Here is a 27,346-nt window from a genome sequence, read left to right as displayed (position 1 = left end):
TTAAAATGAAGTCATGAAATCACACTGGACAGCACCTTAATTATTTGATTTTTACCTGTGATGATTATTCTTAGGGAGTATTTGTAGTTACCTACCATGGACATTCAAGACAGGGATAAGACATAATAGTAGTATAATAAAACTCCAGAAAAATCTGTCCTTTCAGTGTTAATCTTTAAAGAGGAATAAGGCCATGTATCACTAAGTATAGGAGAACTAATTATTGATTTTAACATAGTATAACTTAGATTTTTTCAAGGCATTTCTATTTTTATCTTAAAATTGTACAAAATCAAGTAATATTCTCATGTACTAAAATTAGAACAGAAGGTAACATAACTGGGTTCTTTATTTTGCAACAATGTCAATTCAGTAAAACTTAGATCTTTTTTTTTTTTAACAGATCTTTTGAAGGTAAACTGAAATGTAGACACGGTAGTGATATATAATGAAGCCTTTTTTTTTTTTTAGAATCATGGCATTTTTGGAAGCATAAGATGTACCTAACATATATGTAGATACTGAGTAAAATTTGCAAGCAGCCTTCCTACTGGGCTGAAACACTTCTGACAGTCCCCATTTAATATCCAGCTCTAGTTATGGCAGCAGTGCTGTACCATTGGAGTTCCTCTGGTCAGGAGCTCCCACCTCCTCTCAGAAAAGTAATCCCTATGCCTCTTTCTCAGTATTGATATCTCTTGTAGTATCTCAGACTATCTTTGTACTGATGCTAGAATTGAAGAAGGTGACCCTCTGCTCCTTATTTTCGTTTGCCCTTAAAATATTTTGAACATATGCAGCACTCAGAAATTAATATTAATATTAAAATCTTAGAAGATGGGATGCCTGGGTGGCTCAGCAGTTGAGTGTCTGCCTTTGGCTCGGGTCATGATCCCAAGTCCAGGGATCAAGTCCCACAGCGAGCTCCCTGCCCGGAGCCTGCTTCTTCCTCTGCCTATGTCTCTGCCTCTCTCTCTGTTTCTCATGAATAAATAAATAAAATCTTTTAAAAAAATAAAATCTTAGAAGACACTTAAGTTCATTGTTTCAATTAAAGCTATAGGCTTATTTATCTTAGAAAACTTTTTCCGATATTTAAGTAAGTTAAGCCTACATAATTTAAGAAACTGTTTAGAAGATGATGAGTTGAAAGGGAAATATTTTAGTTAATTAATATTTTTAGTTAATTTATTTTTAGTTAATTTAAGATGTATTCTGTCATCCTTTATTGTGGTCTCTCTTTATGTTTTTATAAAGCAAAGTCTTATCTTGTGTGTATATTTTTTAAATGCATTTTTGCCTTCTAGTGACTACTCTAGTGATTATTCTGACTGGACAGCAGATGCAGGAATTAATCTGCAACCACCAAAGAAAATTCCTAAGCATAAAACCAAGAAAGCAGAAAGCAGTTCAGATGAAGAAGAAGAATCTGAAAAACAGAAGCAAAAACAGATTAAAAAGGAAAGGAAAAAAGTAAATGAAGAGAAAGATGGACAAATATCACCAAAGAAAAAGAAGCCCAAAGAAAGAAAACAAAAGGTGTTTTTTTTTTTAAAAAAAAAAAAAAAAAAATCAGTTGTGTTCTATGAGAACAAAAGCACTCCTTTTAGAAGTGCTGTTGATGAATATAAATGTTGTTGAGGTATACCAGTAAGTAGTAGTGAAAAAAACTCAGAAGTTACACAGTAATAAAATGTACTATAACAAAACATCTAATTTACTCAAGCTTTAAATGTTTAGCATGTGAGAATATTTACTTATAGAATTACCATATCCTAAATATTGAGCATTTAGGGCACCTGGCTGGCTCAGTCAGTAGGGCATGTGAATCTTGATCTAGGGGTTGTAATTCAAGCCCCACGTTGGGTTTAGAGATTACATAAAAATATAAGTATATACATACATAAATACATAAATATTGAGCATGTAATCTTATAATATGAGCAGGTTGTGGGTTTTTTTGTGATCTTGTGGGATTTATTCATTTGTGTATTTAAAAAAACAGTGTTATAAAACATGCAGTTTATTCATCTTCTGCCTTTTACTTTTTAACCATCCTTATTACTTTTGCTGTGAAAATAACCAGAAAGCTTAGAGAGTGCACATCACCTGGAATAAAAATGGCAGAACTTGTCATAGTTGACCAAAATATAAGTATGAATCTAAAGGAGGACACTATTGTTGTTAACAAGCTTTCATCAATTTACAGAGCATGTGAGCCATAATTAGATGGTCCTTAGGTCAATAGTAGTATTGGTTTGATTACTTCATCTTTAGTCTGTGGATAATTTGAGACAGATCAGAGAACGTAAGAAATAAATGTTACGAAAAAAAGATCTGTCAGCTTTTATGGAAATGGGATTCTTTTAAAAAATAAGAGCTATTACACTTTTGCTCTGAAGTAAGTGAAATATAAGAGATGTTTTTCTATTCCCCAAGAGACTATAAATGGAAAGTATATTTGATTAAATAAACATAAGGAAGATTTTTTTTTTAACCTCTCATTTTTAGAATTAAACATAAGTTGTCAAATGTAGAATTAAATACTAGGGAATCTAAGAAGGTCTTTACCTCCAGAGAGCTTTGAAAAATTTAAGGATACATCTGTTTTAAGTGTTTATTTTATCTGTTTCACTTGAGCACTTACTTGCTTCAGCTTATAATTATGAATTACTTTAATTTGGACTCCACAGCTACTATTCTTTTATCTCCTTTGCTTTTGTTTCGGGAAGATTTACCAAAGAGAATATCACGCATATGCCAACATTTTTCTGTGTAGGTTAACCCATTATTTTTTATGGTACACAGATTGGTTAAGAAAACTGATTTAGCCCTATATTTGGCTAATAAGCCTTTTTTTTCCATTAGCTCAAGACAGTTTTGATGAACTTTTAAGGTTTACAGTATTTTAAGTCCCTGTGAGAACATAACTTTTTTTTGTCCCAAGAGTGCAGTTTACTTCACCTAATTCCTCGATTTGATAATTGCATACAAGCTAACACCTTGCACTTCTTCATGCAATGACACATTTGGATCCACTGTTACTATTTGGCATATTTTAATTTCGCCATTTTGCTTGAAGATTACAGTAGGATCTGTATGCCACTAAATTTATGTGGGACAAACTTTAAAGATCATAAAGTGTAAGGATATTATAGACTATTTCCTTTTATTTGGTTTTAGTACCTACAGTTTGGTATTAGTCCACCAATGGATCTAATAGTAGATAGAATTTTTCTTATTCCTTAGTTGTCTTGTTACCCCAAACAAACACAGTATTTCTCTTCTTATGCATAGAAAGTAACTGAGAGATCCTGTTAATTAATATTTACTGCATGTATGAAAAGATGAAGATATTTTCCATATGACTAATTATATTCAAATTAATTAAGCACAAACAGTAAGGCAAATACAAAAAATGCTTACTAAAAAATTGAATTCTCCAGGGTCATTTGGGTGGCTCAGTCTGGTTAAGTATCTGACTCTTGATTTTGGGAAGGTCGTGATCTCAGGGTGGGAAGATTGAGCCTCACGTCCAAGTCTGCAGTGGGGCAGGCATGGACCCTGTTTAAGATATTTCCTCTCCCTCTGCCTCTCCCTGCCTGCTAACTCACACTCTTTCTTTAAAAAAAAAAAAACTCCAGAGATGCAGTAATCTCAATATCTGATATATGTTCATTATACTGTTAGGAACTCTAGAAACCAGGCCAATAAATTTTTATTGGACGCTAAAGTTTATAAACCAATTCAGTGGATAAAAAGAAGTATAAGAATAGTTTTTTTTTTTCAAAACACTGAGTGAAATATCACATTATCTAATATGTTTAATTACTAGATTCATTTTAAAGATGAAATTCAGAGATCAAATAAGGACATTTTTTCTTAGAGTTTCAGGTAAGGCTCCCAGAATGAGCAAAATGTGAGGTAGACCTAGAAGACTTTCCATGAATAGAAATGAATCAATTTCTTGTATCTCCAAAATTTTAAAGTTTCAAAATATGAGGCTGAAATTTTGAGGAATATTCAATGCATTTTATCTAAGTACTAAGTGATAGAAATTTACTTTAACCCAAAATTCTAGATTTCCCAAGAATTACTGGGGACTAGTATCATTCTGATTCTAGGCCGTGCTGTACCGTAGTCTTAGAGTTAGAAATATGATCATTCCTGTTTCATAGTTAACTTGATTCCATTTGAGTTGTTAGCTATTTCAGTCAATATAGGTATTTTCTCCCTGTGGGGAGAAATATTTGCTGAAATTAACAGCCCATACTGAGGCTGGAATTAACAATTTTCAGACTTTCCTACCTTCTTTTCTTTTTTTTAAGTTGAAGGAAACCTTTTTCAAATATACTTTAACTCAAAACCTTAATGTAAGAAACTGAAAATCTATGGCTCTAACTCTATCATGTAATAATACACACATGTAATAATAACACACATGTAATAATGTGTGTTCAGTATGGATAAATTAACTTTTCAGACATCCTCTGACTTATCAAAATAACATAATACAAAATTTATTTTCTATGTTTTCCCCTCTGGTCTTCTCTAGCCCTTTTCTTCTCACATTGACAACTCTTTTAGTTGTTTACACCGAAACTGTAGTGTTATCCTTAATTTCTCTTTTTCCCGCATATTCTACATCCAGTACATCAGGGGTTTTTTGTGTGTCTATCTTCTAGCTATATTCAGCACCTGAGGATTTTTTTGGGTTTTGGGTGTTTTTTGTTTTTGTTTTGTTTTGTTTGCCACTTTTGCTATCACAGTAATGTGAGCCACTATAAACTCTTGGGTTGTATTACTGCAGTAAGCCTTCTATCTGTCATCCTGCTTCCACCCTTTTATCCCTAGGTTCTGTTCGCCAAAGTATGGAGCAAGAAACTTTTTCTGGGGCCCACTACTCCGCTGTTGTAGCTTGAGAGCAGCCATACACAATATATAAATGAATGGATATGGCTGTGTTCCAATGAAATTTGACTTATAAAAGTAATGAAGCAGTGGGACTTGAACCATGGACCATAATTTGCAAATCCCTGCTTTGAGGCATCCAGAGTGATCCTTTTAAAAGTCAGATTCTGTCATTCTTTTGACTAAAATTCTCCAGTGGACCTGTCTCACATAAAGCAAATACCAAGCCATTTACCTCTCCCTTAATCTTCAAAGAGAGTGCTCCTGATATGTTTGAATGAGAAATAAGTTGTGTTTAGCAGGAATATATACCTGCTAGTGCATACCTCTCACTACTGAGATACATATCTATCTATCTATATATATATATAGAGAGAGAGAGAGAGAGGTAAACATGTATAAAACTTACGTTTTTTACTTTCCTTCCCAAACCTGTTTTTTTTTTTTTTTTTTTTTTTTCTGTAGTTTTCCCCATATTGGTACTTGGGAACTTGATTCATCCATTTGTTTAACCAGAAACCTTTGCTTTTTTATATGTGTATATATATATATACACACATACATATACACACACACACACACACACACACACATATACACATACATAATTCATATATTGTGAACCAGGTGTGAGAAAGGGGAGAAAATATTCCTGGGCTTTGTGTAAGTATAATGCCCACATCACTGAAACAGCCTTCTGTATTATCCACTACTCAGCCCTTATGAAAATAACTTAGTTCTTTCTGACAAGGCATGACTATGATTTAAAAAAAAAAGAACTTGAATAATGGCTTGGTTTATTACATGAAATATTGATAAAACTGATAGGATTTTGAGAGAGAGATTACACAGAGTTTATATTTTGGGATTTAGGAGGATATCTTGTTTACCTAGTCTTGTTCTGAATGTTGTCTATAAAGTTTGGTTTATCTAGTTCTTTTTTTATGTGGTGATTTGCGAAGATTGAATGACTATAATGTCACTTGCTGCCATCTTCCCAGAATAAGGGTTTTTAAAATACTTAATATATACTTTTGTTCAATAATCTCCTTCACCTTTTATTTAACTACCTTTATAGTTACTTTATTTTATTAAAGATTTATTTATTTGTGAGAGAGAGAAAGCACAGCGGAGAGGGGCAGGAGTCTTACATGGATTCCATGCTGAGCATGGAGCCTGACATGGAGCTCATGATCCTGAGCTCACATCCTGAGCCAAAACCAAGAGTCGGATGCTTAACTGAATCCACCACCCAGGCGTCTCTATAGGTGTTTTAAAGGACAGATTGAGAGATGAATACTTTTGTGATAATATTACTTTATAATGTTCTAAAATCCTAGAGATTGGCTGTAGGAGAACTAACAGAAAATGGTTTGACATTAGAAGAATGGTTACCATCAACATGGATTACAGATACTATTCCCCGAAGATGTCCATTTGTGCCACAGATGGGTGATGAGGTACTTTTAAAAACAATCTTTGTTTCTTTGAAGTATATTTAAGCTTTTTTAAATAGCTCTTGAAACTGTAAAAAACAGCAGTTTCATAAAATATCTCATTTTATACGTTTATAGCTATGTATGGAAAAAGTATAATTAGGAGGAAAGCTCTAATCTTTTTTTGAGGCCACTTGCCACTTTAAATATTGCAATAGCAAAACTATATATCGGAAGAAGATGGAAATCTTATTGGCATTTTAAAAACTAGTATTTTTTTAATAAGGCTTCTATTGCCAATTTTCTTTTTCTTTCTAAAAATATATTTTTCATAGCATAAGGCGGCTTAAATATATGACATGTTAAGGGAAGAATGCAATTCAGCACTTTATTTAGTTTTATTTCATAAGTTTTCATTTAAATACAATGTTTATAATTTATTAGATCTTTTTAAAAATGTATTGGAGTCAGAAATATTTTATTTTTAAGAAAATGTGATTGGTCATCATTTTGGACTATGTGCTTATGAATTTGAAATGAAAATGTAAGACCTTAGATCAAAATTCGTAGTCCAGCTTTCATGTATTATTTTATACGTAAGTGTTAAGAAACAGAGTCATCTGGTATCCAGTAGATTGGCAGTAATAAATTAAGTATAATATGAGCTTCTTTAGCAAACCATACTAATTAGTAGTAGAAAGTAGCAAGTGACAGTTAACAGTAAAAAAAAGAAAACAAAAACAGTTTTTTTGCAAGAGTAACTAAAGAACAAGCTGGAAAAAAGTCTTTTAGGGCCCCTACTTAAGACTTGCAGAGACAGAACATTTCAACATTTTACATTGATAGAGCATGACAGATCCTTGAGCATCAAAAAGATGCTTGATTAAATTGTATTTAATCTAGTCAAATTTATATTTCAAGATGACTACACTGTGTAAATCCTTATTGAATAATTTTCTTTCAAAATGTTTAAGTTGTGTTTTTAATTGTTGGTGCTTAAACAGACAAGGTCTCATTATTCAGCATTATTCCTATGAAATTTCAAACAACTCGAGTAATAGTGATATTAATAAATAGAATATAAGTATGTAGACTAATGGATATCCCAGAATGTTACCAAGAACTTAATAGCATTTGTAAAAATTTTAATAGTATTTAAAAAAAAAAACTCCTATTTTTTTTATAGTGGTAAGAATACATAGTGTCAGACTACTATGTCAAGTACCAGTTCTACAGGATAATAGTCAGGTGTCACTTAAATGTGAACTCCATAAAATGAGGATAAATACATGCTTTGCTCTCTTTGTAAGGATAAAAGATATATAAAAATAATTTTTCATTTCGGAGTTTACTGCATATGTACAAACCACTTGCTACCAAAATACATGAATGATAAGCTGATCGTAACTCCAAGTTACAACTTTCGTTATACAGCATTGGTCAACTTATTCTGAATCCAAAAATAAAACAATGAAACAAAACCAGAAAACTGCTTATTTTATCTCTTGGTGTATAACCAAAGTAATGTTATTTAGAACACTTTGTTGATTACATGACATTTGGACAATTTGAGGAAAAGGAAAAAATATTAAAATATTAGAATTTCTTTTGAAAGGATATTAAATTCTCTCTTTGCAGTTTTAGCTGATATCTTGCATCTTGGATTAAAGGAAACATTCAAGTTTTTAAAATTGTGACTTGACTTTTTAGGTTTACTACTTTCGGCAAGGACATGAAGCTTATGTTGAAATGGCCCGGAAAAATAAGATTTATAGTATCAATCCAAAAAAACAGCCATGGCATAAAATGGAACTACGGGTATGGTGTTTATTACTTAAAAAGTGCAGTTTTAGATTATGTAGAAAATTGTATTGAATGTTCCTCTTTTCACTGTAAGAAACTGTCTCATGAAAGTACCTTTTTTAATTGAGGCAGTCCTGGAGAGTAAAAGTAATTAATTTTCAAAGAAACAAAAGATTGAATTTATGTACTCTGATATTTTATAAGTTGGGTACGAAGTGTCAGTATAGTAAAACTTATTAGCATTGATATCTAAGGTAAACTTCATATTTGTAAAGAAGTATTTCTAGATTTATCAGCCAGGGTTGAAAACTATGTAGAGGTCTTTGGAACTATATTGGAAAACTTTTATTTATTTTTTTTTTAATTTTTTAAATTTTTATTTATTTATGATGGTCACACACAGGGAGAGAGAGAGGCAGAGACACAGGCAGAGGGAGAAGCAGGCTCCATGCACCGGGAGCTGGACGTGGGATTCGATCCCGGGTCTCCAGGATCGCGCCCTGGGCCAAAGGCAGGCGCCAAACCGCTGCGCCACCCAGGGATCCTGGAAAACTTTTATTTTAATAAAGTTTTCTCTTTTTTTTGAAAGTTATAATATATAGATATTACATATTATCTATAGATAGGATTTGTTAACTATAAAGGTATAAATTCTTCAGTATACAGGCCAGTAAATTGTTGCATGCACAGAATAATCACTATCTAGATCATTGAAATGAAAAAATGTTATTATGTTTATCAGTTTGTTTTGTGAAGATGGTTTCATATTTTCTGTATCTTTCTCAGGAACAAGAACTGATGAAAATAGTTGGCATAAAGTATGAAGTGGGATTGCCTACCCTTTGCTGCCTTAAACTTGCTTTTCTAGATCCTGATACTGGTAAACTGACTGGCGGATCATTTACCATGAAGTAAGGACTATTAAAAGAGGCGGTGGTTTCTTATTATAGATTGTTTTTCAAGATTCAGATAAATTTGAACTTCTTTTAGATATTTTTAGGTATGTGACCTAATCAGTTTGTTTCTATTTGTAATTAGATACCACGATATGCCTGATGTTATAGATTTCCTCGTTTTGAGACAACAATTTGATGATGCAAAATATAGGCGGTGGAACATAGGTAGGTCATTTATTTAGAAGACATACGTGTTTGTTATTTTTCTTAATCTAATAAGTGATTTACTATTTTTAGTGATTTGGAAAAAAGATAATCAGAGAAATCTTCTTGCCATTTGTGGGAATGTTATTAGCAAAGTAAGAAGATACAGTGTCCGTTAAATACAGGTATTTAAAATACAGCTGACCCTTGAACAACACCAGGATTAGGAATGCTGACGCCCTGCATTGTCAAATCCTAAAAGATTGTTTATACCTATTTCTTCAGCTGTTTCATGTGTTGAATTAAATTTTCATTTAAAAATATAACAATTCAAACTTGAAGCAAAAGACATCTTCCAATTCAAAATGCTTAATAATTTGGACTGGTACCAAAGCTAAACTGGCATTTTTCTCTTACTGACCTAATCTGTTACAGTCTTTAAACTTGTAATCAAGACTCAAAGAAACTTTAAAAATATTAAAATCTCCAAGCATTTAGGATGCATTAATTTATGTTCACATGGATGTGCAATTCATTTTTTTTTTTTTTAATTTTCAAACAGGGCCACTCTTTGTCATCTTGGAGTGGGATGTGGTACATATATGGCATATTTAGTTTGAAAAAGCACATCAGTTGATAGGCCAATCCATCTCTCCTCCAATGCCATTGGAAGGCATTGGCATGGTGATTTGTCTTGTTTGGTCTTGGTAAACTTAGAAATTTACATGTGTGCTCTATAAAGAAAATTTAGAGAAATGCAAGTTATCAAAGTTAGAGACATGGGAGTTACCAAAAAGAATTTACCTTCCATATAAATTCCATTACACCATATTTCTGGAAGCTTTGAAAGATGTTTCTGTCAAATAAGGGAACAAACCATGGAAGGGAAAGACATGGAATCCCTCCAGGAAACAGGAAATCCAGAACAGGAAAGAGCCAAAATGAATTCTGAATAATAGTCAATAGAAGTCTCAGGATAGCATCTGCATAGCAAGTCTAGATGACCAGTTCAGAAGAGCAAAGTCTTCAGGAAAGAAAGAAAATGGAATTGATGAATTATCTAATGTTTGACTTCATTGGAGAGTATATTGAAGAATGTTTTATAGTTTAAGCTGTTAGACTTAATTGTACATTCAAAGAAAACAAACCACACACAAAAAATGAAGCAATCATACAAAATTATAGAAGAAAGCAACTGTGTACTGTTTGGCTCCATAGCAAACAATAAATAGTCATGATAAAAACCATACAGATTTTAAAAATACATATAATTACATAAAATTATATGGAGAGATTGATATTTAATGTCTGAAATTGGTGAGTGAAGAAATATCTCTGTACTAATTATTATTCAGAAATCTAAGTAAATTCAAGAAGTAGTTACACAAGTTAAAGATGTTTTTCTTGGTTTTGATTATAAGACTTTGGTACACTTTTTAAATTATTTGCATTTGTTACTGAAAATTTTATTTTTTAAGGACATCTGACATAAATTGCAGAATAAATATTAATAGAGTCCAAGAATATTCCAGAAATGAGCTAAGTAAAGAAATATGGCAAGCATTAGACATATTGAAGAGATATTTCAAATGGGTGTATGTTAGAATTTTCTCATCTGTATCATAGCTGCTTTTTTCTCCCTCAATTTATAGATTAATAATTTCTTCTAAAGTTAATAGTACTTGGTCTTTTATTTCTGAGGAAATATACATCTACCTACTGATAGCCATTTAAAATGTTTAGAAATGTTTAAAGCTTACTCTGGATGGTGTACTCTGTTCCCTGCTGGATTTCATTGTTAATCTTTCTATAGTATTGTTTATTTGTGGTTAGGCATACATTATCCAGTTCTTCTTTAGCATAATGTCATTAGTGTATATAGGATCATAAAAAATAGCTCTTTGAAACTCATCATTATGTTTAAAGTTGTGGTAGTTTCAAGAATGCTGTTTATTAATTTTATGGTAGCTTCTCACTAAGCTCAGTGTCACTAATATGTATCTGAAGAGTGGTTAGAGACTACCTGGTAATAGATCATGTTTCCTTCTTAACATTGGCTGTTAGAATGCTTGAATCTAAATTTGGGGCCTAATGCATATTGTTCAGAGTTAAATAGAACCCAACATGCAGTTGAGTTCTATTATCTTATTCCTGACTCCAACGTACTTTTTTGTCATTGAACTTTTTTTTTAATTTTTAAATTCATTTTATGCTATATATCTCTCTAAGCTTTTACATCTTTTTTGATAAAAAATTAGAATATAAACAAATACTTTTCTCTTTATGGTTTGAAAATGAAACTCAGATGAGTTCTAAAATAACTGATTTGTTCAAAGTCACACAGATGAATTATTTGAACTTAGGTCTTCCAGACTCTAACTATGCTTACCAGGAGAAAAATCACTCTCTACTCTGAAAGCTAAGGAAGAGGAAAAAGTGGCAGAAAGGAAGAGAGTGACATACAGTATTCATATGACACGAGGGAAGCTGAGAAGTTAGTTAGTTAATTAGGGTCTTTGGGGAAAGCAGTTTTAGTGATATGATAATAGCTGAATGTAATTGTGTAAGGAAAGGAACACAAGTGTTGTCTATTTTACAAAGATTAGTTGTTTTCCTTTTTGTTACTTGTTTTTACAGAAAAGAGAAAGTGAATGTATAAATATTACACCTTCAAGATGATTGACATGAAGGAAGGCAGGTTGGGTGTTTTGTTTTTATTGTTTCTAGGCTAGAGTCTTGATTGTTGGAGGAACTTGCCTAAAGAAAGCAAGAAATTAAAGACAGACTATAAATACTTGTTGGGCAGAAATTATCTAAACTGTTTCTTTTTTGAATGAAGACTTTGGGCATAATCCTAATGATGAACTTAAAATTCCAGATTGGTAAAAATGCTTAACATAAGAGTGAATTTCTCCTGACCCTAATCAAATGTAAGAAATGGTACTGGAAACTGGTAAGTCACACTGGTGTGTTTATTAAATAACTTTTTCCCTCAATGTTGCTGATTTTATTTATTTATTTTAGAGTATGTAGGTCACTTTTATGTGATTTTTGAAATTATACAGGTAATTTAAGTATCTTAAAGGTATGCTTTGGAAGAAAGGAGTAACAGCAGTAGCAGTACATTTCAGAGTAATGAGATGGCTTTTATTCTTGTCTAGGTGACCGTTTCAGATCAGTCATAGATGATGCTTGGTGGTTTGGAACAATTGAAAGCCAGGAACCTCTTCAGCCTGAGTACCCTGATAGTTTGTTTCAGTGCTATAACGTTTGGTAAGGGAGTGTTTGTTGTATTTTAGTTCAGCTTGAGTTGCCTTTTTTTTAAGGGAGGAATGAGGAGGGATGGGGGAGAAAGAGAGAGAGAGAGAATCTTAAGCAGATTCCAGGCCCAATGAGGAGCCCAAAATGGTGCTCAATCTCAAGACTCTGAGATCATGACCTGACCTGAAATGAAGAGTTGGACTCTTAACTGACTGAACCACCCAGACACCCCCAGCTTGAATTACTTTTAATGTTTTCCTTATCTGTTAATAATGTGACAGATACTTCTTTTAAACACTTGCACTTATTTTTAAAATGTGATTTTATAAAACTTAAAACAATATTTAGAATTTTTAACATAGGGATTTTTCTTCCTTTAAGCTGGGACAATGGAGATACAGAAAAGATGAGTCCTTGGGATATGGAGCTTATTCCTAACAATGGTAAGTGTATATTAGGCTTTTTGTGTTACAAAATTAATTTCTTAAATAAAGAATCTGATTTGCTGACTTGCTACTGCATAGGGTTGTTATGAATATCATATAGAAAATATTCAGTGTTACATATTGCATACCTGTTACGGACTGGATTGTAGGTAGGAGAAGCATAGCAGTAATAAACAAGATAAACATAATCTTTGTCCCACTTGGAATTTATAGTCTAACAGGAAAGATCGAAATTAGTTAACTATAGCAATATATGAAAATGTTTTGCTAATAATTGTTTACTCCTAGAAGTTGAACAACACTTAGAAGCAGATTTTTTTGTAACTTCAGAACACTTTAAGAGTAAAGCATAATATTAAAGAGTTGAGGCTTTTGAGTGTTACATAGGTTCATACCCTATCACTGCCATCTTCTACCTATGTCATCTTGGCAAGTTCCTTAAATCACTCAAAGCTTCAGATTTTTAGGACTTCAAGCTTTGAAATTCTGTCAACTAATACTTTACAGGGCTTCTGTGAGAATTAAATGGCATCATGTGCTTATAGTGCTTATTTTAGAGCCTGACACATGTAATAGTCTCCGTGAGTGGATAGTTTACTAATAATAATGGCCTGGTATATTGCTTAGGACTTGGGAGTTAGCCTTAGGCAGTAAGTAGACATCTTCATGGAACTGAGAAAAGACCAGTATGGCTGAAAACTGCAGATTGCATTTTCCTTCTTATCCAGTGCCCATTTTTGTTTCTATTTTATAAAAAAAAATACAGCATGCACATTTGCATATTCATGAAGAAATAAAAGGATATATATCCCAGAATATTAATAATGATTATTTATGAAGGATGGGAATATAAGGACTTCAACAAATTATTTTTTACATTATTTTTTGTTTTTTGGTTTTCTATAACATATCCCTTTTCCTGTCAGGTAAGAATATAGCCTTTAATAAACAAAAAGGAAATAGATCTTGTGACATAATAGAAATAATCATTAATAATGATTATTAGTTTTTATATTCTAAAAAGAATAGTTTTTATATTCTAAAAAGTCAAAAGATAACTTGGAAGAGTTAAACTGAACCAGGTAAACCTTAGAAATGAGAAAAAAAGACATGCTGATATTATCTAAGATTAGTTCTTTCTAGAAGTTACCACTTTGAAAATTTAATACCAATAACATATTTTTCATCTCACTGCTAAATTAGAACTGTTTGAAACTATAAAATATCTTAAATAACTTGTAATGAGGACAGCCTGGGTGGCTCAGTGGTTTAGTGCCACCTTCAGCCCAGGGTGTGATCCTGGAGACCTGGGATCTAGTCCCATGTCAGGCTCCCTGCATGGAGCCTGCTTCTCCCTCTGCCTGTGCCTGTGCCTCTCATGAATAAATAAAGTCTTTAAATAACTTGTAATGATGCTACATGAATTATCTTTTGATTTTTCTCTTCTTTTTGTAAGTTTGAGGTTGTAGTCGAATGGGACTACTATATATGAGAGAAATGAAGCTAGTCAGTGTTGTAATGCATGGGGTATTTCTTGAAATGAATTAGTGACATTAATATACTGTTTGTTTCCTACCTAAATATATACATTTGTGAAGGGGGTGATTTTTGTTGTTTTTGTTCTGTCTGGATACATACATGTGTGCATCAGTGGGGTTTTATTACATTGTGTGAGGAATTTTGTATACAAATAGGAGCATATTTTTCCAATATTTCTTATGAAGTCTAGTTCAGAGGAAAAGTTGGTTGGCAGATTTGTAGGTTTTATGTCACCACCACCCCTTAGTTTATGCAGAAAGCATACCATCATAATTTAAAAGCAACAAGCATATGAATCATCTGTTAGTGTTCATAATTCTCTTTGTTCAAAAAAAGGCTTTGATCAAAGTATTTGTGAAAAACACCACTTTAGTTCAGTTTCACCTTGTGTATGTTTTATTAAAATAAATATGGAGATTATATTATGAAATGATTTAGAAAACTTTTATTTGCATCATTTATAGAAATACTTTGTCCCATATCTGAAACTGATAGTAGAGCAAGTTGTCAGGTATAATTTTGTAGAAGTAATTATATGCTCATCTAGAGAATTACTAATAAAATTAGTGTTTTAGGAAATGTTACTGACCCTTGAAACATACTTTTCTTTAATGAAAATACAGAACATACTTAACCAAATCTTTACAAAATCACACTTTAGTTTTTCTGACAACATCAACTATACTTTCTAGAGATAACCTAAATATTAGCAAAAATCACGTATATTCACTAAATCTGCTTTTCTATGTATTTCAGCTGTATTTCCTGAAGAACTGGGTACTAGTGTTCCTTTAACTGATGTTGAATGCAGATCATTGATCTATAAACCTCTTGATGGAGAATGGGGTTCCAATCCCAGGGATGAAGAATGTGAAAGAATTGTTGCAGGAATAAATCAGTTGATGACACTAGGTAAATAATAACACAGGAATACAGAAGAAGCTGGCAGAAAGCAAAAGAAAGGAGAAATGATTCAAATAAAAAAATTTTTCCATAATATCATGTCAATAGTTTTCAAACATTTTTAAGTGGAATTTTTCTTTTTTTAAAATGAGATCTTACTTAGGACTTGGGTATCTAGAACAGTTAAAGATGGGGTTGCTCTAGTTGAATTTTAGAGTGAGGGCTCCCAGAAATGCCAGGGGTACCTGTGAAAAATCTGGATCCTCCGGAACCTATTTTGAAATCCCTCAACATATATATAAGCTGACATGATGTGAATTGGGAGAGGAGGCTTAAAAGCTGAATTATAATTATATGGATAGCTGTATCAGTTCTCCTCTTAACTTTATGAATGTTTACACAAGGGAATACTTGGGAGGGAAGAGAATACTGAACTGCTTTGTCTCATTTAAAAAAATAAATAAATAAATAAATAAATAAAACAATGACCACAAAACTTTTGGCTGTCTGAATCATGGGCTTCCAAAACAACTGTAGGCTAGTGTGGTGGTTTTTAGCAACCCTCTACAGTAAGGGATCAAGCGTCAAAGAGAGAAAAATTATCATGAATAAGAAGTGGTAAAGGGGATCCCTGGGTGGTGCAGCGGTTTAGCGCCTGCCTTTGGCCCAGGGCACGATCCTGGAGACCCGGGATCGAGTCCCACGTCGGGCTCCTAGTGCATGGAGCCTGCTTCTCCCTCTGCCTATGTCTCTGCCTCTCTCTCTGTGTGTGACTATCATAAATAAATAAAAATTAAAAAAAAAAAGAAGTGGTAAAGACACTGGAGACACATGTTGGATGATATTTCATCTGAAGTCTTTTTTGACATGGCAACACTTTAAAGAGTATCATAAATAGAATCTTAAATACTGTATGTGAATGAGCAAAAAATGGAGAGTGATCTTTGCCAGGTTTTAGATTTTTACCAGTTTACTGTGTGCCATTTGGTCAGTGACATTGAGTCAAAGACTTCTGGATCTGTTTCCTCTTCTGAGTACTTGCCTGATACTTCACAGAATTAAGCTGTTAAGTAAAATAAGATTATAACTTTTGAGAAAGGTTACATTTGAATGGAATGTGTTATAGTGTTGCTGACAGAATGTCAAAAACCTAGATTCAGGAATGGCCAGGTTTTAAGTGTAGAAATGTATGTTACTTAGTAGGTCAGATTTATATATTATCTGTCATTTCTCTCCTTCTAAGGAACCTGAATAACAAACATCCCGAGAATTTTGCAGTGTAAATGTACACATTGGAAGCAGTAAACTAGCTAAATTGTATTTTCTGTGAAAAGACCATGGCAATCTATTGGTTATGTGGATCAGAATTGGTCTTAAGCAGAATTATCTGAAGTATTTTAAACAATAAAAAAAAAAAACATAAACTATTTTTTTATTCTAGATATTGCATCAGCATTTGTGGCCCCTGTGGATCTACAAGCCTATCCCATGTATTGCACTGTAGTGGCATATCCTACGGATTTAAGTACAATTAAACAAAGGCTGGAAAACAGGTTTTACAGGTTAGAACCCATTTGCTGTAGCCGCTACCAAAAGGGAAATAAATGATCCTTGAACATTTCTTGAACTTTAATGTGTGTATAAATCACCTGAGGATTTCTTTTTTTTAATACATTCTCTGGTTCAGTAATTTTTGTAGGATTTGAGTGTTCTGCATTACTAACAAGTTCCCTGGATGCTGATGCTGCTGGCCTATAGGCTTGAAACATGATTCAGAGTTTTTTCTTGTTACTAATGCAAGTTGGTGCTCACTGTCTTTATATGTAATTTATAAGGCAAGCCAGAGTATCTCATTTTCTCCTACACATCACATTGAAATATTTGTTCATGAATTTTTTTCATAGAATAATATTAAAAAGTTGTATATTTTTTCCTTATTTTGCTTATATTTAACTTATAAATACTTGAAATTAGAAAAATTCAGGATATTTTTCATAGTTGTTTAGCTTGAAATACAGAGTTAAAAGAGACCTAATTTTAATTAATTTGCATCTTCTTCTAGTTAACAATTTTAGTAAACATTGAGTTCTAATCTTGGGCAGGCATTGTAGTTTTATTGCCTGGAATGTCTTTACAGAAAAGTGAATTTAAGTCTGTACTTTTCATGTAATGAAATCATACTTCCAGGTTTTATGACTTTTGCTTAGAAGACTAACACTTATTTATGTATTTATCTATTTATTAGAGAGCAAGGGTGCAAGTGGTAGAGAGGGATAGAGAGAATTTGAGGCAGATTCCAAACCTAGTGGGGAGCCCAACTCCCGGGCTCTGTCTCACAACCCTGAGATCATGACCTAAGCTGAAACCTAGAAGTTGGACACTTAACCAACTGAGCCACGTAGGCACCTCACAACATTTTAATTTAAATAATTGCATTAAAAAATTTATGTTTGTAGCTAGTTTTGTATTAATGCAGTTCTTTACATTATATCATCATTTTAACTTAGGGAAATTTATATTCATATTTTGTATTTTTTAATATAAAGAGTGCCTTTGGTGTTTTAATTACTTAAGTTATAATTCTAATTTGATACTTTGTGTATCTGGCACAGAAAACACCATTTATTTTTCTGTAACTTACTGAAGCAATGGTTCTCAACAAAAGCATTACTGATATTTGAGGCTGGAAAACTCTTCATTGTGAGGGGCTGTCCTTGCCTCTAGCCATGAGGTGCCAATAGCAGCTCCTATTGTAAAAAAGACAGATGTCTTTAAATATCGCCAAATACGAGGTAAAATCACTCATCCAGAATCACTAAGAGCCACTGGAATAAAGGAAACTAAAATGTTATATTTCAGGTTCTAAAGATTTTTTTGATCTTGGTTAGGTGTTTCTGCTCTTGCTTTATTGATATTTGTCAAAAGCATAGAGATGAGGAAATCACTAAGTTCTGTGCCTCCCAGCCATCTTACCTTCATAGTATACTTCTTTACATTTATTTCAATAGAACCACATGTTAGAAATTTAAAAGAAAATGGAGAATTAGCTGCATCCTTCCTTTTCCCCAGACCCCTAAATTGCTAAGCCGTAGGAATTGGACTTAGTGCCTCAGAGATGCAACAAGGTAGGGGAAAGTAATGAGAAAGTTGTTAATACACAGTAATTGTTGGACTACAGCTACCAAGATAAGCTTTTGACATCTCCCACTATTGTTATAAATGTACTTTCTCATAGAAATACTGTTCAGCATGGTTAACTGTTAAGATGTATGATATTTCAGGGTACTTTACAGCTTAAACAGGCTTTTTTGGATTTGCTTAGCTTAGTAGCCAATTTAAGAAAAAAACCTGAGAACACAATCCTTACATAAATTAGAAACTGCTTATTTTCAAAGTTGATAATAAAGACTCAAATTATGTTCTTATTTAATGAAACGAGGTCTTCATATGCTTTTTCACTATTTGAAGCTTTTTTTGTTTCTCCTTTACTCATTGGCTTCAGATTTCTTGCAGTTTGTGATTTTCCTCTCTGATACTTTGGGTTCAGTCTCTTGTTATACTACTACTATCAATTTACCCTGCTTGACTTTAATCTAAAACCTTATTTTACACAGTTTTCTATGGAGTGCCCTGAAGATGCTTGTTGATTCTATTATTAGAATAAATAAAACTTGTGATGCTATTTGAAATCACAGAACTTTCTGTATACTTCCATGTCCATAATTGTATATATTTTTTAAATTACAATAGTTGTATTTCTTTTTACACATCAATATCAGTAATATTTTCTGAGTATTTTCTTCTTTGTTATTTAAAGTGGGACCACATAGTGAATGATACTCTAGAAGTCACTCTAGAAGTTTGTCTTTACTTTCATAAAGATGGCACTGTTAATAATCTAGTGTGTCTAATCTAGTTTGTCATTTTCTATGCAAATACACAATGTTGCTACTCTTCTATTCTAACACAAATGAGGTTCTATATTTTCTTAAATTTTAAGTTGTGAGTTTTGTGATTAGATAAGACTGCAGTTGAAAGAATGCCTGGTTTTAAATTGTGCACAAATATTTCTAAATATAATGAGGTTAAGACTAAATGTTTTGTTTGTTTAAGGCGGGTTTCTTCCCTAATGTGGGAAGTTCGATACATAGAGCATAATACACGGACATTTAATGAGCCTGGAAGCCCTATTGTGAAATCTGCTAAGTTTGTGACTGATCTTCTTCTACATTTTATAAAGTGAGTTGTTTTTCCATACTTATTTATTGTATTGTATTTTATTGTATTTTAATTGTTGTAATACTGTATCTCATTATTTTAAGATGTAAAATGCAATTATTTATATATGTAATGTCACATGCTGTGCTGTAAACTAGTTCCATTCAATATAGAAAGCATATAATTTAGTTCATTGGTTAATATTAATTAGGAAATCACAAAAGTTGTGTTACACTTGTATTCTGCAGTTAATATTTTAAAAATGGATCCTTCTTTAAATCCAACTTTGGACAATAATATTAAGGGTTTTACCTGTTATTTTTTACCTAAAACAATTCTTCTAAGCCGAATAATAATCATACAGGTAGGAGATACCACTATCGAATTAACAGTTAAGGAAGCTGTTTTAGAGGTTTACATGTTTAATTTTTGCAGGGAGTGTCTTCCATCTAAGAATTTTTCATCTTAACATTATATTGCCCCTGACAATATACTACAGCTATTTAAGGGAGCAGCACTTTTATTTTTCATCTTAGGAATTTTATATAGCCATAGAATGAATTGAGCTTTCTAAACGAAAACCAGAGGAATGACTCCTGTTTTATATAAAATTCTACTCTTGAGTTCATATTAAGGGTATATATATTGGTTAATTTTTTCTGGTAAAGAGGAAAGAATGTATTTTATAATTTAAATACTCAGCTGCTATCAGCTTTCATTTTCACATGAAGGGATTATTGAAGCTTTTTAAAAAACACCTCCAGCTTCATTCTCATTACTCAGAATAATCATAGGGCCCCTTTTTGTAGTATTAGAGGGCTTTTTTGTTAAGGAATATAGGTAATTTCAATATAAGAAAATACCAAAGAAAAGGAGTACAGTGAATATTATCTCCTATCCTCTCCCGGATTCTCCAAAGAAACCTTCCAAATGGTTTGGGGGGGCTATTTCTACTATACTTGAGCTGCTCCTCCCTCATAAAATTGGTAATTAAGAATTAGTTATCCTTGGAAGATAGATTGTTCATATAACTTAGTTATGGTGGCTTATAATATTTTAACTATAAAGTTTATAGTGTATAATTTTGTATTATGTATATATGTTTCTTTTTCCAAAAAGAGGAATTAATAGTATCCCATGATACATAAATACATGCTTTAGTGAAATAACTAGTCTATAAAATTGTATTTCTTTCAAATGTTATTTTGAAATACCTTATAAGAATAATTTAATATTTAAAACATTTATATTATATATATCTAAAAATAAATCCCTGGCATTTCTTAAATTTGTTTATACATTTTTAGCTGACAGTAATTTTCAGATGTTAGGTAGATCTTGAAATTTTGATTATTCTGTTTTCTTAACGGAGTTATTTCACCAAATTTCAAGCAATAGGATACATAATGAGGTGATGTGAGACATACTTGAGGTAGAAAGAAACGCATATTTACCCTCAATATAATTTCATAGATAATTTTTTCCTTATATTCTAGTTACTTCAAGTTTAACAAGAGAGTCTATATGAAAGTTTAGATGAGAATTACTTCTAGCTTATGACAATGGGGTTTTAGGTACAGAGGAGAAGTGTGTTAGGATGTTATGGACACGGTAGATATTGATATATTTAGGAGAAGTTAGATGAAAAGAAAACCATTCTAGGGATAAGGAGTGGCATGAGGTAGGAAATTAAAGTGTTCTTAAGGGAATTAAGCAGTTTAAATCAGGTGAAGTAGAGAGTACCTGAGCAGAAGTAATAGGGATACAATGCTATAAACACGAGTTTGAGCCAGATCATGGAAGGTCTTGAATGCATTTCTAATCTTAATTGATAGAGAAGAGACAAAACCATAAATAGATTGATTGCTACAGCTAACCAACTAAGAGGTGATGAGAGTTTAATTTATGGAAATGAAAAAGAGGCAGAGGCCAAGAGATTTTGAAGATAGAATCACAGAATTTGGCCAGTAATTGGTTTATAATGAGGCAAGGAAAGGAAGAGTGGAAAAGCATGCATTACTATGAGAATAAAAATGCTGTTAAAAATAGGAGGGGGAAGAGGGTCTGGGGAATGAAAATTAGATTTGGACAGGTGAAATTTTAGATGATGGTAGGAATCTCAGAAGACTCCAACAAATTATAGGAATTTAGAATTCATTTACAGGGATAAACTACAGATATATAAGATTATCAGGGTAAAAGCTATAGTGACAAGGGAAAATGACTAAAAGACAAAATTTTAGGGAATAACTAAACATTTAAAAGTGAAAGGAAGAAGGAATTAGAAGACAAGACCTATATTAGCTTTCCCTTGTATACTGAGGAATGAAAGAAGGTGTCCCCCACACACCAGTGACATGAGCAAAGACTGGGAGGTGAGAATTGGGTTTCATGCAATGAAATAGTCCAAATTGGAAGCTTCTCCTAGATTAGGGGGCAGGGGCAGATGGGTGGATATAAAGTTTTGGAGTCAACCAATGAAGAAAACCTTCAGCTTCAAGCTTTATCTTAAAATCCGGTTTTGGTAACATTTAAAGGGGGAAAAAAAATCTCATGACTCTAATCTTGTATACTGACATTTCTTTGTTATTTAGGGATCAGACTTGTTACAACTTAATTCCACTGTACAATTCAATGAAGAAGAAAGTTTTGTCTGACTCTGAGGTATTTCATGTTTCCTGTTTCATCATTCAGACTACATTGTTTTTTTTTCTATACATAAAAATTTGCATATAGTAGTTTTCAGATAAATGCTGTTATGAAAACTGTTTTTGGCTAACGCTATAGTTTAAAGAAAGTGGTCCAGAATTTTCTTGTTATAGTTATTAAAAACATTGTGGGGGATTTTCTACTGAGTCAGTAAAATGTTCCAGCATATACATCATGGGTTTTTCAAAGTGTAAAGGTAATAACTGGTATATAAACAGCTGTGATAGACTCTTTAATAAAGAGTATAATGAAATTTAGAATGTTTAATGAATCTGATAAATTATTACCTCGAAGGAAGAAGAGAAAGATGCTGATGTGCCAGGAACTTCTACCCGAAAAAGAAAGGTAAGACACTGTTTTAGCAAAAGTACTTTGTATGAGTTAAAAAATATTAAAAGCATTTTTTTACGTCAGTATTTTTAAGACAGAGCAAGTATTAACTTCCAAATCAGTTTTCATCACAAGATAATATGGTTTTCAGAACTAGGTAAATGATATTTGCTATGATTTGAATTCCTGTTTATTACCTAATTATATGAGATTGCATTAAAAATAAAATTTTACCTATAAATGTTATTTTATTAATATATTTGAAAATTTCATTTTAGGACCATCAACCTAGAAGAAGATTACGTAATCGAGCTCAATCTTATGATATTCAAGCATGGAAGAAACAGTGTCAAGAATTGTTAAATCTTATATTTCAATGTGAAGATTCTGAGCCTTTCCGCCAGCCAGTAGATCTGCTTGAATATCCAGTATGTATTTTTGGAAATATTTTCTTTGCTTGTCAGTTTCCTATATATCTCATACATGATAATTAGCCATTTAAGTTGTTATAATGATTATTGTTTATTTCTTCATTATTAAATACATGTTTGCCTCTATTTAGTTATATGGAGCATCTAAGTCAAGTAGTGTGGTATTTAAAAAGAACCCCAAACTGATATTGAGCAGCCCTGGTGGCTCAGTGGTTTAGCGCTGCCTTCAGCCCAGGATGTGATCCCGGAGACCCGGGATCGAGTCCCATGTCGGGCTCCCAGCATGGAGCCTGTTTCTCCCTCTGCTTGTGTCTCTGCCCTCTCTCTCTCTCTCTCTCTCTCTCTCTCTCTCTCTCTCTGATGAATGAATAAATAAAATCTTTAAAAATAAAAAATAAAATAAATAAAAAGAACCCCAAACTAAGACTCCGCAAAGAATTGGGTTATAGCTCCAGCTATCCCTTTCACCAGTTGTATAACTTTGAGCAAGTCATTTAGTTTTTTCATCTAATTTTTTTTTTTATAATTTTCTTCCCCACACTAATGCTAAGAATTTATTATGGTAGTTACTTAGGAAACAAGAATTAATACCTAACAAACCTTCCCTACAGGGTTATGGATGGAATGAGAATACAGTAAAATAGTTTTTAAACTATAGCAGTATATACAATTGCAAGGTAGCATTATTATATTTATGGAATTCATGGTAGGAAGATTGAGCAAACCGGATTTGAGTATTTATTTTTGCATTTACTCTTAGCAATCTAAATATTGCTTAAAGTGACTTTTTTTATTCCTTTATTCAGTTATTAAAGGTTGTGCAATTTAGATAACCATGGTATCATATGAAAATAACAATGAAATATAAGAGATCATGACCCAGATATGATATCCTCTGAATTCACTATCTGTTTTTTATGTATGTATGTGTTGTAATTTGCAATGATGAAAATAGAGCAATTTCGTCAATAGATATATATCATAAAGTGCCTTTTTTTTCATTTAAAAATTAAGAAATGTGAAATCTTGAATGTAAAAGATAAGTTTTTAAGTCCAGCAATGTGATAAACTGGGCTAATTTGAGCACTATGCTCCAGAAAACTCATAGAAGAATTGAGCTAATACTATATAGTACTCTAGTTTTCAACCTCTGGATTTCCCTTTGTTTCTTGTGAATCAAGCAATGTATTTTAGAAAATGTTATAATTTATCTAGTGCTTTCAGGTATTTTTGTATTCCTATACTTTTCCACAGAAAAGAAGAGCTAGATAAAAGCTTTAATGTTTGATTCTAGAGGCACAAATATAACACTGTTTATAGGCAAGAGACAGAAAAAGCCATGTGAAGAAGAAAATTGGAACTGAGATCCCACCAGGACTGTTGAAAGACTTCACCCTCAGTGAAAACACTAGTAGAATTCCCTCCATGAGGAAAAATACTTCTCTGGTGCTCCGGTGTCAGGAGAGAAATCTCCCTAAGCCCACACTGTGCAAGAATTTAAAGCCCAAATTTACACTACCCTTGTATGTAGGAATTCATCAGAGGTAGAAACAAACAGTCCCTAACCACAGGTTTGTTAACGATAAAGGAAATCGCAAAGTATATCAGGGAGTGATTCATCATCTATACAACAGAAGCAACAAATGGAATATTAACACTCTCTCCCTCAAAACTTGACATAATAGATTATTTCTGAAAAACTGTATCAAATCTAAAACACCAATGACTTATTTAAGGCACCTCCAAGAAAGAAGAAATCAATTAAACTTGGACTTATCGTTTTGGTTTAAGAGCTAAGTAGAGGGATAAGAAGCATAAGGAAAAAAAGACCTTACTTAAGGGTGGGGGGGAGAAATGAGGCGGGTATTTTTTTAAAAACTTAATAGAATTATGAAAATAAAATGCAAAACCATTGAAATTAAACCTTCGGAAAGATTAGCAGATGTGATAGATGAAAAAAATTGAGAACATAACTTACAGGAATTTCAGCGAGAGAGAGTAGACAGAATGGGAGAGGGGTAATATTTGAGGAGTTAACGGCTGTAGATTTTCTAAGGTTGATAAACATTTGACAAAGCATGACTCCTGACCAGGATATATATGAAAAAAATCTTTACCTAGAATAATAGCAAAAAATCAAAACTCTGAGGACACAAGAAAAATGGTAAAGCAGCCACACAAAAAATATGAGCGAGACCTATTTTCATGACTCTGCATAGTTATGCATCTAGAATCTAAACATTAAAGCTTATATCTTTCTTTTCCTTTCTAGGGAAGAGTCCAGAATACAAAATCATCTGCTTATATATATGCCATACATATATATATACACACACATATATATTCAATATCCAAGTAATTATAGTTCCTGTCAAAGTGGTTAGTTACCTTAAGAGTCAAGGTTTCAGTCTTTGGAATATCTTTTTTTTTTAAGGCCATTTATATGATTTCATTCCACAGGAAAATATGAAATCACAATTTTCACTTTATGTTTACCCTTTATATTACACTATCTTTTTTAAATTTTTATTTTAATTACAATTAACATAGAGTGTGGTATTAGTTTCAGGTATATAATATAGTGATTCAGCACTTCATACATCACCCTGTGCTCATCACAAGTGTATTCTAATCCCTTCTGGTAACCATTAGTTCTCTATAATTAAAAGTCTGTTTCTTACATTGTCTATCTCTTTCTCTTATTTTTTCCCATTATACATTTATTTTGTTTCTGAAATTCTGCACACGAATGAAATCATATAGTATTGGTCTTACTGTGACTGATTTATTTTGCTTAACATTATACTCTAGCTCTATTCATGTATTGCAAATGGCAAGTATTCATTCTTTTGTATGGATGAGTAATGGTCCGTGTGTGTACCATTCCTCATAATGCTGCTGTAAGCATATGGGTATATGTATCTTTTTGAATTAGTGGTCTTGTATTCTTTGGGTAAATACCTAGTAGTGTGATTGTTGGATCATGGGGTGCTTCTAATATTTAGCTTTTTGGGGAACCTTTGTAATGTTTTCTATAACTGCACCAGCTTGTATTCCCACCAACAATGCATGAGTGTCCCTTTTTCTATACATCCTCACCACCTATTGTTTTTTGCGTTATTGCCATTCTGACAGGTGTGAGATGATACCTCATTGAAGTTTTGATTTGCATTTTCCTGATCGTAAATGATGAACATCTTTTCATGTATCTGTTGGCCATCCGCATGTCTTCTTTAGAGACATGTATGCTCATGTTTTCTTCCCATTTTTAATTGGATTATTTGTTTTGTGGGTATTGAGTTTTAGAAATTCTTTATGTACTTTGGATACTAACCCTTTATTGGATGTCATTTGCAAGTAACTTCTCCCATGCCGTAGGTTGCCTTTAGTTTTACTGTTTCCTTCACTGTGCAGAAGCTTTTTATTTTGATGTAGTCCCAGTAGTTTATTTTTGCTTTTGTTTCTCTTGCCTCAGAAGACATATCTAGAAAAATGTTGTCATAGTCGATGGCAAAGAGATTACTGCCTACGTTCTTTTCTAGGATTTTTATGGTTTCAGGTCTCATATTTAGGTCTTTAATCCATTTTGAATTTAATTTTGTGTTGACACTAGTATATTTTGCTAATTTTGTATGTATTATAAATACCTGAGCAATCATTAAAAAAATTTTAATAGGGAGTTACAAGTCATAAACAATACATAATCAAATGAAGCCTATTCAAGTGACCCACAGGAAAATTGAGGAAAAAAGTAAAAACAGAACAACAGAGAACAATGAATGAAGTAACAGATGTAACTGAAATCATGCAGTGTGTTTTTTGGCCACAATGGAATCAAACCAGAAATAAAGAAAAGTAGCAGGAAAATCTCTAATCCCTTGATTGATAACTAAATAAATATGTTTCTCAATAATCTGTGGGATCAAAGAAGTCTTTCAGGAAATAAATTGAACTAATACATGACAGTGAATACAAAATACCAAATTTGTGGGATGAAGCTAAAACTATGCAAGGAAATTTACAGTACTAAATAGTACATCAGAAGAAAAAAGATCTCATATCAGTAATCTATGCTCTCTCCTCAAGAACCTAGAAAAATAAAAATAACCTACTGTGAGCAGAAGACAGGAAATAAAAAAGCAGAAATGAATGAAACTGAAAACAGAAAAACAATAGCAAAAATCCATAAAACCTAAAGCTGGTTCTTTGAAAAGATCTACGAAAGTGGTAAAGCTCCATTAAGATTTACAAAGCTAAAA

The 27,346-nt window shown here is 32.4% G+C and overlaps 1 protein-coding gene across 3 annotated transcripts in view; it reads left to right on the top strand.

Annotated features, from left to right (window-relative positions):
• Positions 1-27,346, top strand: part of PHIP (PHIP subunit of CUL4-Ring ligase complex) — a 127,308-nt gene that overhangs the window by 89,282 nt on the left and 10,680 nt on the right. For all 3 annotated transcript variants that reach the window (XM_072735780.1, XM_072735778.1, XM_072735789.1), the window contains exons 23-35: positions 1,308-1,539; positions 6,252-6,371; positions 8,058-8,165; positions 8,937-9,061; positions 9,189-9,271; positions 12,412-12,523; positions 12,893-12,954; positions 15,253-15,408; positions 16,841-16,961; positions 19,513-19,638; positions 22,212-22,281; positions 22,621-22,671; positions 22,935-23,084. In XM_072735780.1, the coding sequence (XP_072591881.1) occupies positions 1,308-1,539; positions 6,252-6,371; positions 8,058-8,165; positions 8,937-9,061; positions 9,189-9,271; positions 12,412-12,523; positions 12,893-12,954; positions 15,253-15,408; positions 16,841-16,961; positions 19,513-19,638; positions 22,212-22,281; positions 22,621-22,671; positions 22,935-23,084 (1,516 nt within the window). The remainder of the gene's footprint in view (positions 1-1,307; positions 1,540-6,251; positions 6,372-8,057; positions 8,166-8,936; positions 9,062-9,188; positions 9,272-12,411; positions 12,524-12,892; positions 12,955-15,252; positions 15,409-16,840; positions 16,962-19,512; positions 19,639-22,211; positions 22,282-22,620; positions 22,672-22,934; positions 23,085-27,346) is intronic.

The sequence above is a fragment of the Vulpes vulpes genome, chromosome 1 (assembly GCF_048418805.1).
Source record: "Vulpes vulpes isolate BD-2025 chromosome 1, VulVul3, whole genome shotgun sequence".
Lineage (NCBI taxonomy): Eukaryota > Metazoa > Chordata > Mammalia > Carnivora > Canidae > Vulpes > Vulpes vulpes.
The sequence above is the reverse complement of the archived record's forward strand: the minus strand, read 5'-3'. Positions and strand labels throughout refer to the sequence as shown.